Source organism: Dermacentor variabilis, chromosome 7 (genome assembly GCF_050947875.1).
Source record: "Dermacentor variabilis isolate Ectoservices chromosome 7, ASM5094787v1, whole genome shotgun sequence".
NCBI lineage: Eukaryota > Metazoa > Arthropoda > Arachnida > Ixodida > Ixodidae > Dermacentor > Dermacentor variabilis.
This window is the reverse complement of record NC_134574.1, coordinates 160409088-160426356: the sequence shown is the minus strand read 5'-3', so window position 1 is coordinate 160426356 and position 17269 is coordinate 160409088. Positions and strand designations below refer to the sequence as shown.

The 17269-nt window shown below is 49.8% G+C and overlaps 1 protein-coding gene across 5 annotated transcripts in view; it reads left to right on the top strand.

Moving 5' to 3' along the window:
- The window catches only part of LOC142588317 (uncharacterized), a 94977-nt gene that overhangs the window by 67545 nt on the left and 10163 nt on the right, over positions 1-17269 (top strand). For 2 of the 5 annotated variants that reach the window (XM_075699924.1, XM_075699923.1), the window contains exon 1: positions 12390-12607. The exons of 2 other annotated variants lie outside the window; for them this stretch is intronic. In XM_075699924.1, coding sequence (XP_075556039.1) covers positions 12470-12607 — 138 coding nt within the window. In that variant the 5' untranslated portion in view covers positions 12390-12469. Of the gene's footprint in view, positions 1-12389; positions 12608-17269 lie in introns of those variants that run through there. One more of the 5 variants, XM_075699922.1, reaches the window with a different exon arrangement.

Here is a 17269-nt window from a genome sequence, read left to right as displayed (position 1 = left end):
GCAACGATATCGAGGCGTACGGACAAATCTCTCAGAAGTGCGTATTCGCATGAGCTGCTGGGTCCGAGGAACTTCTGCGGGTATTCACACCTTCTCCCCTGGCTGTTGTCGTTATTTGTTTACGAGACGCTGACGCAGTGGGAATTCACCGCCTCGAGAACAACAAGCAAAGCCAAACAGGCGACTGCTCGCTGCTGCCGCAGTTTCTCAAAGCGACGCGGCGACACCATGCAGCCTCACCCCCCGGACCCTGCGGCGGCGTCCGCCAGATTCTTGTCGGTTCCACGTAAAAACCCCGATCGTTCCGTCGCCGAGGCGGCCGGCGCGGTGCCGCCGGTGGCCCAGTTTTGCTTCTCCACTTCCTCCGAGGCAGCGCCGTTACGTGCGGTGCCTCTTGGCGCACGCCCGAGACGCTCTCTTCCTCTTGCGAGAGTGCCCTCTCTGCTCGGCATTTGTTGTTGTTGTGCGACGGCGGCGATGGTGGGGGGGAAAGCGTTCCGGGGATTTCCCCGCCACGGCATACATGTATCGATTTGGCGAGTCCGGTTCCCTTGCCGTCGCTCGCAGCCCACTTACTGAAGAGGGGGGGCTGGCCTCCGTTTTTGGAAAGCGGAATACTTTAGCCCGTATACTTTATATACTTTAGCCCGAATACTTTATATACGCGCTCACGATTTCCACCGCAGCTTGCCCCGGTTGCGCGCGCTTTCCCGCATTGCGCGGGATTGGCGCCCGCGTGGGTAACGTCACATCGGGGATGTGGCCCCATTCGGAGGGTGGTTAGTGCGGGTAATCCCGTTGCACCTATGTTGGTCGAGCAGCGACCATTGCGAGTCATTTCAAGGTTAATAATAATAAAATAATAGTAACAACAATCCGCCGCGGTAGCGTGTGTTGGCTATATGGCGTGGCTCTGCTTAGCTACAGGTCGCGGGCTAGATCCCGGCCGCGGGGGCCGCATTTCCGTGGTGCGAAACTCGAAAACGCGAGTGTTCCTAGATCAGGATGCACGTTAAGGAGCGTCAGCTTACCAAAATAATCCGGAGTTTCCACTCTATACGGCGTCTCTCATAATACGATTTTTGTTACTGTTCGTAAAACTTAGAATTAAACAATAGTGTGTATTCCATGCACTGTGGGAATCGATGTAAGCAAAACTATCTGGGCTGTTTGCTTTTATTTACGACAATTAGCGCTGGTGTCGACGGCGAATGCTTAATTTCTACAGCGTTTAGTCCGATACGAGAGTGGTGAATTGATGCTAAACGTTATACGTTGCGGGCACAGCTGCTGTTCGTCTGCGTAGTGCACAGAACACACCGAGAGACGAATTTGTTTGAGGCGTTGTTGTGCGCCATACATTATAACCCCTGAGAGGGTTTAGTGTCGTCATTGCCTCGAATGGCACATCGCATCGTGGCAGAAGTGTTAAACTTTAATTGAATTGTGGGGCTGTACGTGCCAAAACCACAATGGGGGATTATAAGGCACGCCGTAGTGGCGGACTCAGATTAACTTTGACACCGTGGTGTTCCTTTGACACCTTGGTGCACCTAAATTGAAGCGTACTAGTCTCTCTATGCATGTCCGAGACCCCCCCGCATGTCCGAGCTTCTCCTCCGCCCTCCCCATCACAGCCATCTGGATCGGCTTTTATGCCCCTTTTCTTCCCTCTTTCCCTCGTTGAGGGAATTCACTGGCCAAGCACAACCGCCGAATCGTTGACCACCTCCTTCGCCCCTCACTGGTTGTCAGCGTGCTCTCTATATGTGCTGCCTCGTGGTGCACCTGTCTCCAACGTGTCACAGTGGGAGGCCACCACCTGTCGTCGATGCTGTCCCCCGGGAAGGACCCTTTCATCGATAATTGGCTGCTTAGTGACGGTCACGAGGGCGACGTCGCTGTCTCGAAGCGAAGCGAATGATGAGGCGTGAAAATCAACCGTGACAACTGCACGTCGCTGGTGGGGCATCCCCCGTTCTGAGGGACCGCCATCACAACAGCCTTTTAGTTTGCCCGCAACCGTTGTTGTGTTTATTGTTGTAGCGTTTCCTTACCTTCTCAAGTCGCTTTTTCACTGTCCCGCTCTTCTCCCGTGTATGGCACTTTGTAAGGACATGAACGGAATGAATAATTGGAAAAAGTCACGAAGCAGGACACAGAGAAAGGAACATAAAAGTGCGCTGGACTAAGAACTTCATTTCTGAGCAACAGGGTCCACAAAGACCAAGCGGATCATCCGTGACAGCACTGCAAATCACTCGAAGGCAAACTATCTAAATACGCGTGGCAATCTTTACCGACAAATCGGAGCTCTCTGCTTGTCAGGAACACAGATGGCGCGCTCATACACTTGTCCCGACCAAGTTTATAGGTGTGGAAAGCTTCTACAATCTCTTTCCTTTTGCGTCTTAGCTTTCCCAATTACTGAAATGTTATTGAAGAGGGAAGCGAAACCATATAGCTTACAATGCAGCGGTACATTGCCGCCCGTGCCTGTGGGAAGTAAATGGGCATGCTCACGCACCCTATCGTTGACCCACCTACCTGTCTGCCCGATGTACTCCTTGGTGCAGGTAATGAGAATACTATAAGCAACACACGTGTCACAATTACTAAACTTAATAAAGGGAAAATGAGACATCCACCTAATCGTAGCAATTGCTACAAGAGAAACCCGTACGGGTTCCTCGTAAGAAAAGCCTCGAAGTTGAAGAAAAATTCGTCCTGGTCCGGGACTCGAACCCGGGACCACCGCCTTTCCGGGGCAGCCGCTCTACTAACCAGGCGGCTAGCAGATGGCAGGGTGAAGTCGAATTTATCGACAACTCGAAGCAAAGGCAAGTATTCAGGCGGCTAGCAGATGCTTCGCCCTGCCATCTGCTAGCCGCCTGGTTAGTAGAGCTGCTGCCCCGGAAAGGCGGTGGTCCCGGGTTCGAGTCCCGGACCTGGACGAATTTTTCTTCAACTGCGATGCTTTTCTTACGAGCAACCCGTACGGGTTTCCTTTGTTGCAGTTGCTACGATTAGGTGGATGTCTCATTTTCCCTTTACTAATTACTTTCCTCCACCTTGCGGGTTTTCGCAGAACTATTACGTCAATTACTAAACTTGTTCACGTGTGCGGTATATCGCACTCAGCCCTTTTCGTACCATGCTGCGGGACACGCTCATACATCTTGGCGGGCTAGTTGGTTTGAATGCGTGGTATAATGTGTAAGCGCGACTGAACGAGGACGTATACGAAGAAGCAGATAGACAGAGACAGCGCTAAACTTTCAGCTGTATATTTTATTTTCGCACGCATGGATAAATATACCGAACGAGGTGGACTGCGTCGATTCTGCGTATTCTACTCTCTCTTTCATTCTGGTAGACAGGTTCTATGCCTACCTCTCTACCGTTCTGTCCACATTCCTTCTAGACTTGCACGTTAGCACAAAGGCATGCCCTGCAGTTTCTGCAGTGCTTCTGAGGGGGGTCACGGATAATTACAGCTGTCGAGAGGCTAACCTGGCGACTTCCAGCGACAATTCGAGAGGGCATTGTGCACGTAGGACGCGATGGAGAGGTTCAAGCTAGAGTTGCTGCCCCCGAAAGGGAGAGCCTGCACAGTAACTCTATAGTCGGAACGAATTTCTGGCGTCGCCTGTTCTCTCTGTCACGTTCGTCACGCGTATACGAGTATGCGCGCGCTCTGAACCATCGCCCGCGATGCGGCGTGCAAGATAGCACAAATTTATCACGTGTCGTTGTAAAGAGAAGAATATAGGGTACGCGCAAACCACTAGCTGCAGCTTGCATGGAAACAGCAGCGACGTTTAATCGTTTCGGTCGGCAAGCGTAAGACGAGTTAAACGCCGTTGAAGAATAGCTCAACACCACCAGTGCTCTTCAAGTGATAGTATGTGGCAGCATGGAGCCGGCCCCTGGAATGCGAAAAAGATATCTAAACCGTATTGAAACATCTTTGGGATGCACCAAATCGCACATCCCAAAAGACTTTAAAGCTTTTTCCACAATGGGTGTGTATTTGTGGGGGGCTATGCAAAGCGGGGAATCCTTCTTAATGACATGTTATATACCTAAGTTTTTACTAGAGGTGGGCGAATATCAACTTTTTTCGAATACGTGTCGGATACGAATAGTAAGTATTTCTGTATTATTCGTTACCACGTCCGTACTGACTAGTGCAAAAGAATAAATGAAGAAAACAAATTGAAATATCAGGGACAGAGGATCAGTGGCAAACACAAGATCATCAATTGTCATAAAACGGCTGCAGAACTAGTATCTCAACATCTTTAGAGCGTGGTTGAAAAACGAACCTTCCAAGGATCAGTTAATGCTGTATAACTAGCTTTCCAAAAACGTTAAATAAATGGTTGTCGCAAAAAGATCAGAAGTCCTGGAAAAAGAAAACGAATGGCTGCTACACGAAGATTTGAGCTTATTTCCAAATACTACCACGCACGTTCTAAGCGATTCTCAAACACTGTCGTCTTATGAATACCCGTGCGAGACGTGCACTAACGCGTTGCTTCTATGTGTCCGAGCGAGACACACTTTAAAGGCACATTTTCCAAATTGTGCGGTTAACAACAGCTCTTCCGAATACGAGTCCTTAAAGAAGAAAAGGCCGCGCGTCCAGTTGGGAAAAGTGAACTGCTGCACAAGCGCGCCCTACAGATTTCTAAAGTATACCTTAGACAAAAAAGAAAGAAAAAAGGAAGCAGAAGAAAAGAAAAAGAAAAGCTCATATCTGCTAAAGAAGAACAACATATCGAAAAAACAGTTCCCAAAATTGATGCTCGCGAAAACCTTCTCCTTAAGCCGTACTGGAGGGGGTCGCTGTCTGAAAGCTTCTGTAAAACTATTCAACCCAGGAATACAAAGGGCACGTAGTTAATTCCCCTTGCTTCAGAGCCCCGATATCTTTTCGTACTGTCCACCTGCCCTTCTGGCATTTTCCTCGGAATGCACTGCTCGGTATGATCACGTCGCGTCCCGTGACCACCGCGTTCTATCGTGTCAGGCAATCTACACCTCGAAAAGAACTAAACGAGCGGGAACATAGTTGCCCTCCTGACTTTTGTCCTCCACGCCGAACGCCACTTACTTTTCAACCTCGTCTGACGATTCGGATGCGCTCTTAACTCGAAAACATTCCAAGCGACAAAGGCGCCTTCCCAAATCTTTCTCTGTGATCCCCACAAGGTTTAGTGGCTTTAGATTTACTCGGCCGTGTTGTACGCCTCTTTCTCTTCACACTGGTGGCGCTAGGGCAAGGAATCCACCAAGCCCATCGACTGCTACGTCAGGTTTTAGAAAAAGAAGGAAGAGGGTTTATTGGCTTAGTTACGCGGATCCAGTTACGGAAGGATGCTAAAACACTAAAAAAACACAGTCAAAACACTAAAAAAGGATAGTCAAAGGACGCTAAAAAATATCGCATAATATTGGTGCTATTGACGATTGATGCTTCTTTTTTGACGATTGACTAGCTATTGACGGTTCGTCAATAGCCCCAATATTATGTGGTATTCATTTAGCGTCCTTTGACAATATTTTGTGTGTATGATGATGAGTGTATGATGCAACTTATGCGCAGAGCATAAATAGATGACCGTTTGTAATAAACGCCAGTTGGAAGTAGCGCCAGTCCTGTCGTATGTGTTCCTTTCGTCTTTAACACGTTTTTATGAAAACTGTCGAGATGAACCAACTCGTTCAAACCAAGGTATTGTTGCATCTGGATAGGCGCTGATGGATGGGCGCTGATATGACTTGTGTTAGACGTCTACTTAACTGCGACTCCTAGGTCGTCGTTCCTCCCCTTTTCATCATTCGCTCAGGCGACCAGGTAATCGTGGGGTGATTGACCTTTTGTGGGACCCGTCAGGAGTCAGTGTCCACGCTGCGTTGACCTCTGGGTAGGCGCTGACGGATTGGTGGTGGTTCGACTCGTGGCAAACGTCCAATTAACGCCTTTGTGGTGTTGCCCACCCGTAGTTTTTTACCTTATAGTCATTCTTTTTTCCAAAAGTACGCTAATTCAACAACACGCAGGGACAGGCTATGAATAAAGGAAGGCAAATGAATAGTTCGGCATGTATACCACACAGAATTTCCTTCACTGAAGCTATACGTGCAGCATGCTTTTCAGCTATGCTTTTAGTTCGAACACTATCGGATGGAAACGGTGACTTGTAGAGATGACGAGCAGGCCCACTGCAAGCAGCTGCCTTCAAGAACTGTGGTGCTGTAATGAGGCGCACGCTTAATAATTTGCGGACCGTTGTGTAATCAATTTGAGTTGCACTGAGCTCTAGAATACTAATTAGGTGTCACTGCGGCCGCGGTAGCCCGGTCGCTACGTGGCGTTGCGCTGCTGAACCAGAGGTTGCGGGTGCGATCCCGGACGCGTCAGCCGCATTTCGATCCAGGCGAAATGTAAAAAGAAAACGCCCGTGTATGTTTATAGATTTAGGTGCACGCTAAAGAAAGAAAAGAAAAAATCCTACGTGCTCATAAATAATCCTGAGTCCCCCACTATACAGAGTGCCTCGTAATCAGGTCGGGGTTCTGACACATAAAACACGCAGAGTATAATTATTTTGTTTAAAACTTATATTTTTAAACTTACATTTTTTTTAAACGAATGTATGCGCACTATTTAGGCCTCGTTCACTCGTTCATCGAACGCCCTTGTCTCGGCGAAAATTCGAGATTAATCTTAGCATGGAACTCGCAATGCCTGATAAAGAGTTTCCGGAGGTTCAGGGAAGCTGAGTCATGTAGATGACTCAGCTGCCTGACTCTCCGTAACCCCGGTGAATGAACCTGCTTGTAGCCTTCCCGCCGTTTCGTTATCACCGGCGCCTTTATAGTCGGCAGCGAAAGACTGCGAAATGCGCTTCCCAAGAAATCGTTTTCTACTGAGGAGCGATTGGCAACTCGCGCGATATCTGCGCTATATTTTGGGGGCTATCGTGACCGATAAAGTCGAGCCCTGTAGCTGTTCGGCTCCGGCAACTAGATTCTCCGTCCTGGTGCGCAAAATGAAGACAAAGGCATTCGTGGCTGCCGCTGATACCGCAGAGCATATATATATGGTATCACAGGATGGCCCAGCACGCGTGGCGATTCTGATATGCCTGTGGCCCCTGTCGCTGCGATATAGATGGGCGTTCTGAGGAAAGGTTGCCGTGCATGAGCACATTGTTTTCGGGCCGTCCTTCGGTGCCGCGAGTATTTCTTTATTTTTTCTTCTCAGGAAGCCGCGAAGATTTCGCTCTGACCTCTATAAAGTTTTGCCATACGTCCTTCACTGAACAAAGGCAATGGCCTTCATTGGTATTAAACGTTGCAGCCGAGCTATTCTACCGTGTATGGTTTTCTTCAATATGTCCGCTGCTGAATGCCTTCCGCGGCGTTAAGTGTTTGTCGTGAAAAAAGAAAAGGTTAGTTGAAGTCCCCAGACACGGAAGATTTCAAATTGTTTCTCCAAGTGACTTACCCCCGTGCTGCTTACGCGTCGTACAATAGACTCTCCATTTTAGTTTTTTATTTCCATGCATTGTTTTCATTTGAGACAGAAACACCTCTAAGGAACCGGCTTGTGAGGGCTTTCGACCTTCTTTTCATTTGTTTTTAAAGAAACAAGCGTTAATTTTGCGTCAGTGGCGGGAAAAGAACATCGCTTCACGCCGACAAACAAAAGCAGCCATAAAGGAGGGAGCAACTAGCAAATGCGTATATAGCAGGAAAGCGACGTGGTATCACGAGTTCACAATTTGGTAGGAACGAAAACAGAGCTTATGCGTCTGCTTAATTCAGCAGCTGCGAAAACACATATCGCACTTGAGCGTCATGTGTTTGTGCACTCACGAGGACCTGTCGTGCCACGCACGACTTCCGAGTGCTTCTGTTGTAATCTCGAGCTCTTTAAACTTGCAAGTGCGCTATAGGCCAATTCCCCGCTAATTCCCGCTTTGCATAGCTCGATATGTGGGGTCCCATTGAATTGAATTCTTGGGTTTTCCGTGCCAAAATCACGGTCTGATTAGGAGTCGCGGACACCGGATTAATTTTGTCCACCAGGCGATCTTTAACCTGCCCCAAATGCCCACGAGGCACAGGCATCTTTTCTTTTTTTTTTTCTTTTTTTGCATTTCGCCCCAGTCGAAGATGTTTCACTGGGACCCTTGAGGTATGAATAAGCAAGCTATCCTTTATGTCGGTCACCATTAACCTTGTTCCACCTAGGCGCCAGTTATCGGTATGTTTTCGCGAATATTTTCCACTTAAACGGCGCTCCCCATAAAATCGCAAAATATTTGGAACGGCTTCCCATAGATTGGTATCCATCTTTCTTTAATGCAATCACAGTGAATATGTAGAACTGGGTTCCAGTGATGTACCCCCTGTTATCCCGAACGATTTTCCGCATACCTGCAGTGTATCTATTATCCGAAACATTGTTTCCCACACATCTACCTGAAACCGCCTTTAAACAAGCGCGACGTTGTCCCACACAAAGCCCCTCCATCCACCTGCTGCCGCATAGCGAAAACGCGGATGGAGGGGCTTTAGTCCCACATAGTTACACGTGGTTTCCACGTGGTTAAAGAAAATTGCGCTGTTGACGGTTGGGAACGGCTCTGGCGGTCTCGCCTGTTCGGTCTATGTTCACGCGTGTACGTGTGTACTGCACGACACGGTGGCGTACGCGGAGGCACGACGGAAAGCATCGCTGCCCTGCGCTAATGTGGGCGTGCATCAATCATGCGCGCGCGCACGCACGCACGCACGCACGCACGCACACACACACACACACACACACACACACGCGCACACACGCACGCACGCACGCACGCACGCACGCACGCACGCACACACACACACACACACACACACACACACACACACACACACACACACACACACACACACACACACACACACACACACACACACACACACACACACACACACACACACACACACACACAGGAAACGAGACGTGTGCGGCCTGAGCTGTGAGATGCCACACACTTCGCTCAGGCAAAAAAAAAAAAAAAGGGGGGGGGGGTTAGGGGAGGACAGGCGGTAGATGGAAATTCAAGACGATGAGCAAAGCGAGAAAAAGGCCAAAGCGGGAGCCAACGTTTCGACCAAAGTGGTTTTCGACCAGTGGACTTGTCTTTTTCGAGGCTTCTTTCACCCCTTTTTCGGCTGCTTTTCCTACTGTTTCTTTCGCGAGCTTGTTCACAACCGGTGATCTGCTGCTGCAGCGACAAGCGGCGGTTTTTTGTGTACAAACAGAACCCTCGGGGCCCTCGGTTAACCCCCTCTCTTCTCGCTCGGTACTTTAAGGCACTTAGCACGCACGTTGCTCTGCATTGCCGATGTGGACAATGTATACTGCTCTCGCCTTCGGTGGTGGTGGTCGGCGGTGGTCAACAAAGCGAAGATTTTTCGCCTCCTCCTCGGTGCCTCGTTGGGAGTCGATTTCCGGGCACCCGCAGCGGTATGCTTTTGAGCGACACCGCCTCGAATCGCCTCGGGAGGTACACCGCCGCCTCGTCATCTTGTCTTTCTTGCTTCGAAAACGACCGAGCCGTCAGCGAAGGCCGGTAATCAATGGAATGGGCGGTCGAAGCATGCCTCGCTAAGAAGAAAAAAAGAAAAGAAGAAAAACTCACTTCCGCCGTTCCTAGAAAGAGCACGTTGTTTTACTACGGCATGCGGTTACGCGACCGAACACTTCACCCTCTCCCCTTTCTTTCCGTAGTAGCTGGAGGCTTGCGAGACGAGGAAAAAAAAAGAAAATAAACACATTTCGTTATAGTGCTGGTGGCGAACTTGGCTTGCACCCGACGTAGTGGACGGCAGGAGGGAGTCCCGTCGAGCCAGCGCTACTACGGCGCACGGTATACCGGTTCTGCCGCCGGCGGCGGTGTCGGGCATTGCATGCAAATGTTTTAGGCGTCTCTTTTGAAGCGCTGCCAAGTGCGGTGGTCTGCGCGCTACTGGAGCGGCGGTGCGCCGGATACTCCCGGCCGCAGAGTATGGCTGCGAAAGCACGGACGAAGCTGGCTGGGCTTCGATGCGGAGGTGACGCTGAATTGTATAAAGCTAATTAATACCGTGCGCTAGGCACTCGTGGCACATTTATTTGTTTATTCGAATACCCTTTTCTTGGATCGTGGAAATTGAAAAAAAAAAACAGAAGTTAGTGCGAAGAACAATAAGTTACGATATCTCTCCTCCACTACTTAACCTGTTCATCAACAGAGATATATATGTATACACTAACACTGACAGGGTTAGTTTTAGTAGTAAAGCATAAATACCCCAGAAAGTGGATGGGAAAACGGCGCCGCGGCAGCTCAATTGGTAAGAGCATCGCCCGCGTAATGTGAAGACGCGGGTTCGTATCAAATCCACGGCATGTTGTGTTTTCATCCACTTTCATTTCCATTAATTTCTCATTTCTTTAACTCAACTAGTAAAGTAAATTCCCCTATGTTGTCCTTGGAGTCTTTGTTTGTTGGCTTCTTATGATATGAATTGTAAAAATTGTATATATATACAATAGGGACGGGATTTTCCAATTGGAGAATGTCAGCCCACCGACCGGAACTGTTAGGCAAATAAACCGAAGATTACCGCGAAGTTGTGCTTCTTCGATCATCCTCATTCATAATATGCAACGTCATCAAGCTGATGGTGGTGTTGTATCAACACGCGGGCTTAGCCTGGCGCTCGGTGCCGGCAGTTGCTCCGCCTGCGTCTCTTTCGTCGCTGTCACTGGTGTATATTGAAACCCGTCGAACAGATCGGTGGCTCTTAGAAATGTGAGAAACAAAGGCCCAAGTCTTCCTTGCGGACGGGTCGTCCAGAGATGCAAGGCGACGCAGGCAGGCGCCATGGTAGGCCTTTCTTCTGCGCACAAATGTATGTTCTCAAGAAGAAGAAGAAGAGCGTGCCTTTCGATCGGCACGACTGCGGATAGTTTTCGGTGTCTCACGTTTCACTGCACGAAGTTAGCGGCGGAGAAACGGTACGTGTGCCGTCTTGAATAAACCGTGCAGTGGGTACGTGCAGAACCTGCACTTGCTGGATGCAGCAGCGGGGACGTCTCTCGCGAAGCCGCCTGGTTGCGCCGGGGCGAATGTGGCGGAATCCAAACCGTTATTTTGTCAGCGCGAATGTCTTGATTTTCCTCACTTGATTGCTTTTCGGCGACATCCTTTTCCGTAGTTATTCGATTTCGCGTGTGTGAACTTGATATTCTCGTTGCGTCGATTCGCGCAAAGTGTCGCCGTTAAAGGTAATCAGTCGATACAAATAGCCCGGTTTCTTTTGCTTTTTTTGCTAAGTATATGCACATAAATAGCTAGTTTGTTTATGTTTAAGATCGCTTTTGTAAATCCGCGACACCTAATTCGATTAAATATATCCAATTAATTGTTTTAAAAAATTAGCTGCCACACTGGGAGCTTTCTTTACATATTGCGGTCTTTTTTTTTTATTATTGAACGCGCAGTAGGAAGACGCACAAGCGATGCGCGCTGTAAACAATTTAGATTAGTTTTCGAGTATGTTCTTAAAAATTGTGTTTACAAAAGTTAGCTCGTAGATCATTACAGGTTAATTAATTAGGAGCAATAAAAAAAGATACTGGCCCTCTTTCTATGTTGCTGCCAACGACATGCCATTGGTCTCATCCGCATAGGCTTCGCTTTTTAACTCGGTGATGATAGCTGGGACACCCTGTACACGTATATTTCTGTGCATATTTCGACTGCTGCTCCGAAACGCGAGGCGGAAAGTGTTGCTTACATCGCATTTGTGGCTATATATGTAAGGGGCGATATATAAATGGCGTCGGTCGTTCACGTTCGCCTAATAAGTGGACGTCGAATTGCGTTTTCTTCGCTATTAGCTTCTATGATTTGTATGTCGCACAACATTTCTCGGGCGTCAGCTCCGCGCGCGCGTTTTGGTGTGCTCTCATAGCGAGCCGCGTAGTGGTTGAATCGCGACGTCGCAGGCGGCGTAGAGAGAAAAAGTTTGGAAAGCCGGCGACGCTACCACATGTCTGCCAACGTCGAGCCGAACGGCTAAAACGTCACATTGTGCTGAGGGAGAGAGGGCAACATCGCTGGAAGTGCGAGGAGAGAAAGCACTGCTGTTTTTCCTTCCACGAAGAGATAGGACGGCGCTCGGGCCATTTGGCAGAAGACAGCCAAAGGAGGACGCGCTCGAACGCGACGTAGGCGTGACGTCGCGGCGACGTCACCGATGCGTGCCTACGTGTCATGGGGTTGGGGGGAGGAGAAAGAGCGAGGGAAGCGTATAGAGGAGGGGCGATCCGCTGCCGTTCCTGAAAAGAAAGCGGCCGCTCGGCGCTCCGCACACTCGTTCAGTTTCGTAGCGCACGCGCGGTAGTCGGCGGTTCATGGATACCGACGTGTGGTCGAGCTGCGCCATGGAGTACCCGATCCATGAGGACTTCTACGTGGACAGTCTCTTGAAGGCTGATGGTGACCTCCAGACACCGACTATCATGGACACAGTGACTGACATTGACTTGGATGTGAGTCGTGCCACCAGCATTTTTTTTTTTCTTGGGCAGCCGTGCAAAGAGGTCTGCGGCAGCTTAGCGAGGGCGTAGGTGTTTTCGAGACCGCGGTAAACAAGCGGTTCTGGCGCCGTGAGCAGACGACAGTGAGGGGGGGGAAAGCGCCGGCGCACGTTGCCTCTTCGGGTTGAAACTATCGCGAAGGCTTGCTTGTTATTTCTCGAGTTACTACACTGCTGGTCGTCGCGAACGGAGTTCTCTTTAACGTTTGTCGGCGCATTGCATCACCGGCTTGCCTTTCCGGTGTGTGCCTGCTGGTTGTCGGTGAGGGGGGAGGGGGGTTCGCCTGCCTTGCCGGATCGCCGCGGAGGTCCTAACCGCACCGCTGCCAAGTCGCAGCGCCCGAATCAACCCCCTATTGTTCTTTTTTCGAGCCCGGCCTTCCCCTGGATACAGCGGCGGCATCGAGAACGCTCGCCGACATTCCGTCGTCTGCTGCTCGCAAGAGGCCGCCGCTTGTCCCTTCGCCCGACAAGTTCGTGTCAACTTTCGTCTGTTGCCGGTGTCTTCTAGCAGCTGTAACGTCCACAGGTAGTGCCACGGATTTTAGCGCGACCGATTTCTCGCGCTCACATTTCGTCATCGCGATAATCGTGTGCGCCCTTGTTTGGCGGCGGCGCCCATGATACTGCTAGATGTATTGCATGTCCAAGTAGCTGTGTAGTCACTCACGCATCAGTGCCGCATCCTCAGAGCCTGGAGCTGTCGAAGGCTTGGATTTACAAGTGTGGCGATGCGTCTCTCGAGTGTAAACAAGTCCTGCCCGGAGTTGGGGGTGGTCGGCCGGCCACCTCTTAATTACCAGTTCGGCACCGCCGGCCACGCTCCATGGCGCTCGCAAGTCTGTTCAGGGGGACGATAAACGTCGCGAGCTGCGTTCCGCTCGGGCGCCCTGTGTTTTTACGCAGTCGAGTGCATTTGTACATCCGTGCATCGTTCATTGAGCACGGGTCACGCGGCGCGCACACGTGAGACGTCTACACTGGCGGAGAAGCAAGCAAGGTCTTCGAGGCCGGGTGCACCGAACATGCCTGTGCACGTTTCCCGCGATCGGCAGCTCTCGTCTCCGACGGACGAAGACGGGTCGTCGATCTTTTCGGTTCGCGAGGACCGCGGCGTTCTCGGCACGTCGAGGAGGCTCGAATTTGATGGCGGGATTCGCCGTTCGATGGCCCCGCGCCTGTACACTGTCGTCCCTCGCCCCTTTGCAAACGCCCACGCTGCCGCCCGCAGGATTCTGTTTTAAACAGCCCTTGACTGGTTGGTCGGCGGCGCCCTTGAAATGTAAGCAATGGAACTGCCCTGCTCTCTCGAGCGGCAACCGGTGCGAGGTCTTTTCGCGCTGTTCAACTCTTTGCGTGCGTTCGTGTCGCGGAGTTTTCTTTTTTTGCGAAGTCGCGCTCAAGGCCGCACGCGTTTTTTGAGCATGGCTTGGCTGCGTTGGTGGCTTGTGCTTGGCCCGCACGTCTCTGTCCATCCCTTTCCCGCACCCCTTAATATTCATTTTCTTTTTTCTGGTATTATCCTTTTCTCAGCTTCGTCGGCGCTATCGGGCTGCCTTTTGTCTCCGCGCGCACCTGTGGTGTACGTGCCGCGCGGTCGCTTCCATTCATTTTGTTGCTTGTCTTCTCGGTGTTCGAGCTCGTTTTCATCGCTTCGTTCTGTTTTTGTTGCTCGCTTTTCGTGCGCGCGGATTTGATAGGACCCTTGGTCGTACGGTAACGAAACGAAAAGAGTGCGCCCTTGGGAAACTCTGAAATGTATATTTGTGACAGTCTTGACTCCAACAAGTCGGGCTCCATAGAACGTATGTAGCGTCGGACGATAGAAACTTGCTGGAACCTCGATGTAGAAGCTACAGCCCGTGGAAGCTCAACAAAATTTGTCGGTAGTCGTGTGCTGACCAAGAATTCGCGGGATCGAAAATTAGATAGAAATTTGAGCAACAATTGCTGGCGAATACAAAAAAAAAGCTCTGACCAAACTTGCCGAGACATGTCGAGCTTAGCTTCCGTTTTGAAGGACGCAAATCGGGCATCCCCTCTGATGTTGGCCAACAATACACTTAATGTGCATGCTTCACGGGTTTTGTGTCGCAGAGCGAACATTCAGGGAAAAAAACAAAAAAAACTGTATGCAGCTTTTGTCAAAAGCTTCGAAGCCCTTCCGCGCCCCGAAATTCGGGAGCACTGTCCATGTGCGACTTCGGAGCAACGTAATAGGCGCATTTGACCCATTGGACCTATCGATAATTCAGCCATTTTGTCGCAGTGCACTTTGCATAACCGTTGCTCTGATATTGACTGTAGCACGAGAGACTCATTCAGGAGCAGCTTTTTTTACTGACTAGGGCCATGGAGGAAGAAACTGACGCTGCGATCGCCTAGCTACCATGTGAATGAATGGCTATTGCATTGATTTATCTATAGTCTTCGTGCTTGTAGCTTGCAAACATTGTTTGGGCGTTGTCTATCCCGCTTTATCTTTTTGATAACTATCCAGGCACTCATTATCTAAACGCGTGGAGGCAATGGGTCCCCGTGCACACGAATAATCAGTGCCAATTGTTGCATTAATAACTGATATTTGTCTCGAAGATGATCATTCTGCAGAGCCGGAGAATTGTGCAGAGCCAGAATGACGAACTTAGGGCAAACCCACATAAATTCCGCCATGTCGGGGTTTCAAGCCAATCGGGGCGTGCAAGATGGCAGATTCGACACTGTGGTGGAATTCGTCAGTGTTCCGCCACGCTTGCAGCTCCCTTAGACACTAGCGCCACCTGCATTAATGTTTGTAGGAAACTTGCGGCAGTTGGCTCGCGCAGGGCGCGGTTCGTTGCTTGAAGAGGCCTCCCGTGCCGGTGCTTGTGAAGGTGTGCTTTTTAACACGTGGCAATGCGTACGCCGCCTCGCTCTGGCTGTCGTCGTGCGCATGCGAAGCACGCCCGTCGCTTGGCGCCGTCGTTAAAAGCGAGCAAAAGTCCCTGTCGCCGCTACATCTGACTGCCGTTACATGTGTTTCTTTTCCTCCACTGGGCGGCGTGGCTTTTGAGGCTGTAAGGAAGGAAATGGGGGGGAAAAAAAAGAAGAAGAAAGTGTGTCGAAACAACGGCTGGCGAAGAGTGGCCTCCAAACTGGATTCGCGCCGAAGAAGCTGTCAGCGCCCGGCGCGTTTGCCAAGGCCTCTCCCGCGGCAACGCTGGCCGCACTAGCAGTTTCATAGCCACCCTCGGCGTGGAAAGCGCGGTGTCATCACTCATTCGGTCCGTGGCCAGTTGTCTGGATTCTGGCCGGTGCGCGCACACTCGTGTACCGTCGTGCCCAGCGATGTATCTCACTTAAATCGTCGTATACATATACAGCGTATACGTACACAGGCGAAAGCGTATCTGTCTTTCCCGTCTCCGCGTGCATATATATATATATATATATATATATATATATATATATATATATATATATATATATATATCTGTTCTCGTGACTGTATTCTTACACGAATTGGACGACGTACGAAGGGCCTGACCCTCACATAATATAAATCATGACATTGGATCCATAGCTTTGTGTAGTGCTTGCTGGTTGAGGACACTGGCAACAGAACACTTGTAACCCGAAACTATGGGTTCGTACCAGCTAGACCGACCGGAATACTTAAAATAACGCGAGATGATAGCTCACCGCGACAACCCAATTGCCGCCTCACCTGTCGGTGACACTCGGAACTGTCTCGCGGCCAAGGAAAGGACCAAAGAGAAAATAAAACGTTACAGAGCGAAGAAAATAAACGCGTGTATTCAATAAAACAGATACAATAAGTACTTTGGAAATTAGCTTAGGAGTATTTTTGGTTGGGTTAGTTGGTGAAATGCTTTAGAGGTGTTAAGAACAGGCCCACAAATTGGCACACATACGCCGATAAAAACAGACGTGACGAGCGCTCGTCGTCGTTACAAGTGCGCTAACTGAAACCAAAATCGAAATGATGACGTAGTTACTGCGACCAGTAGTAATTTCCTTGCCTTCCTTTTGCTTTATCTATCCATATATATATATATATATATATATATATATATATATATATATATATATATATATATATATATATATATATATATATATGAACAATGAATTACTACTAACAGCCCCAGGAGGAGTCGTTACGGTAGATCATTGCACGGCGTGATGTCTGGCTGACAGCTGCTTTGTACTTGACAAGGAGTTGCGTACGGAGTAGCGCTTTGCACTCCAACTTGATTATGTGTGTATAGTCTCGAGACTTTCTCGCAGCGAACAGGAAGCTGTGGTTGCCAAAGAAGGCTCCTCGGCTGGAACAATGTGTCTGGGGAAGCAAAATGGGTATCGCTTGGGTCAGTCTATTTTGCCAAAGCTGATGCCGTTTACAAAAGATCTGTCAAAAAGGGTGAATGTCGGAGGTACGAATTGGGGTCCTTGGACAAAGGGAGTGGAGGCTTAGCATGGACGGTAGGGAGCACCGAAAGCACTGGCTCATCATGAGCTACGCGGTCATACTAGTCTGTGCTATGTGCCACCATCACACCCTTCGCCCAATTACCCCAACCACCTCCCTTCGTACCACCGACCAATCGCCCTT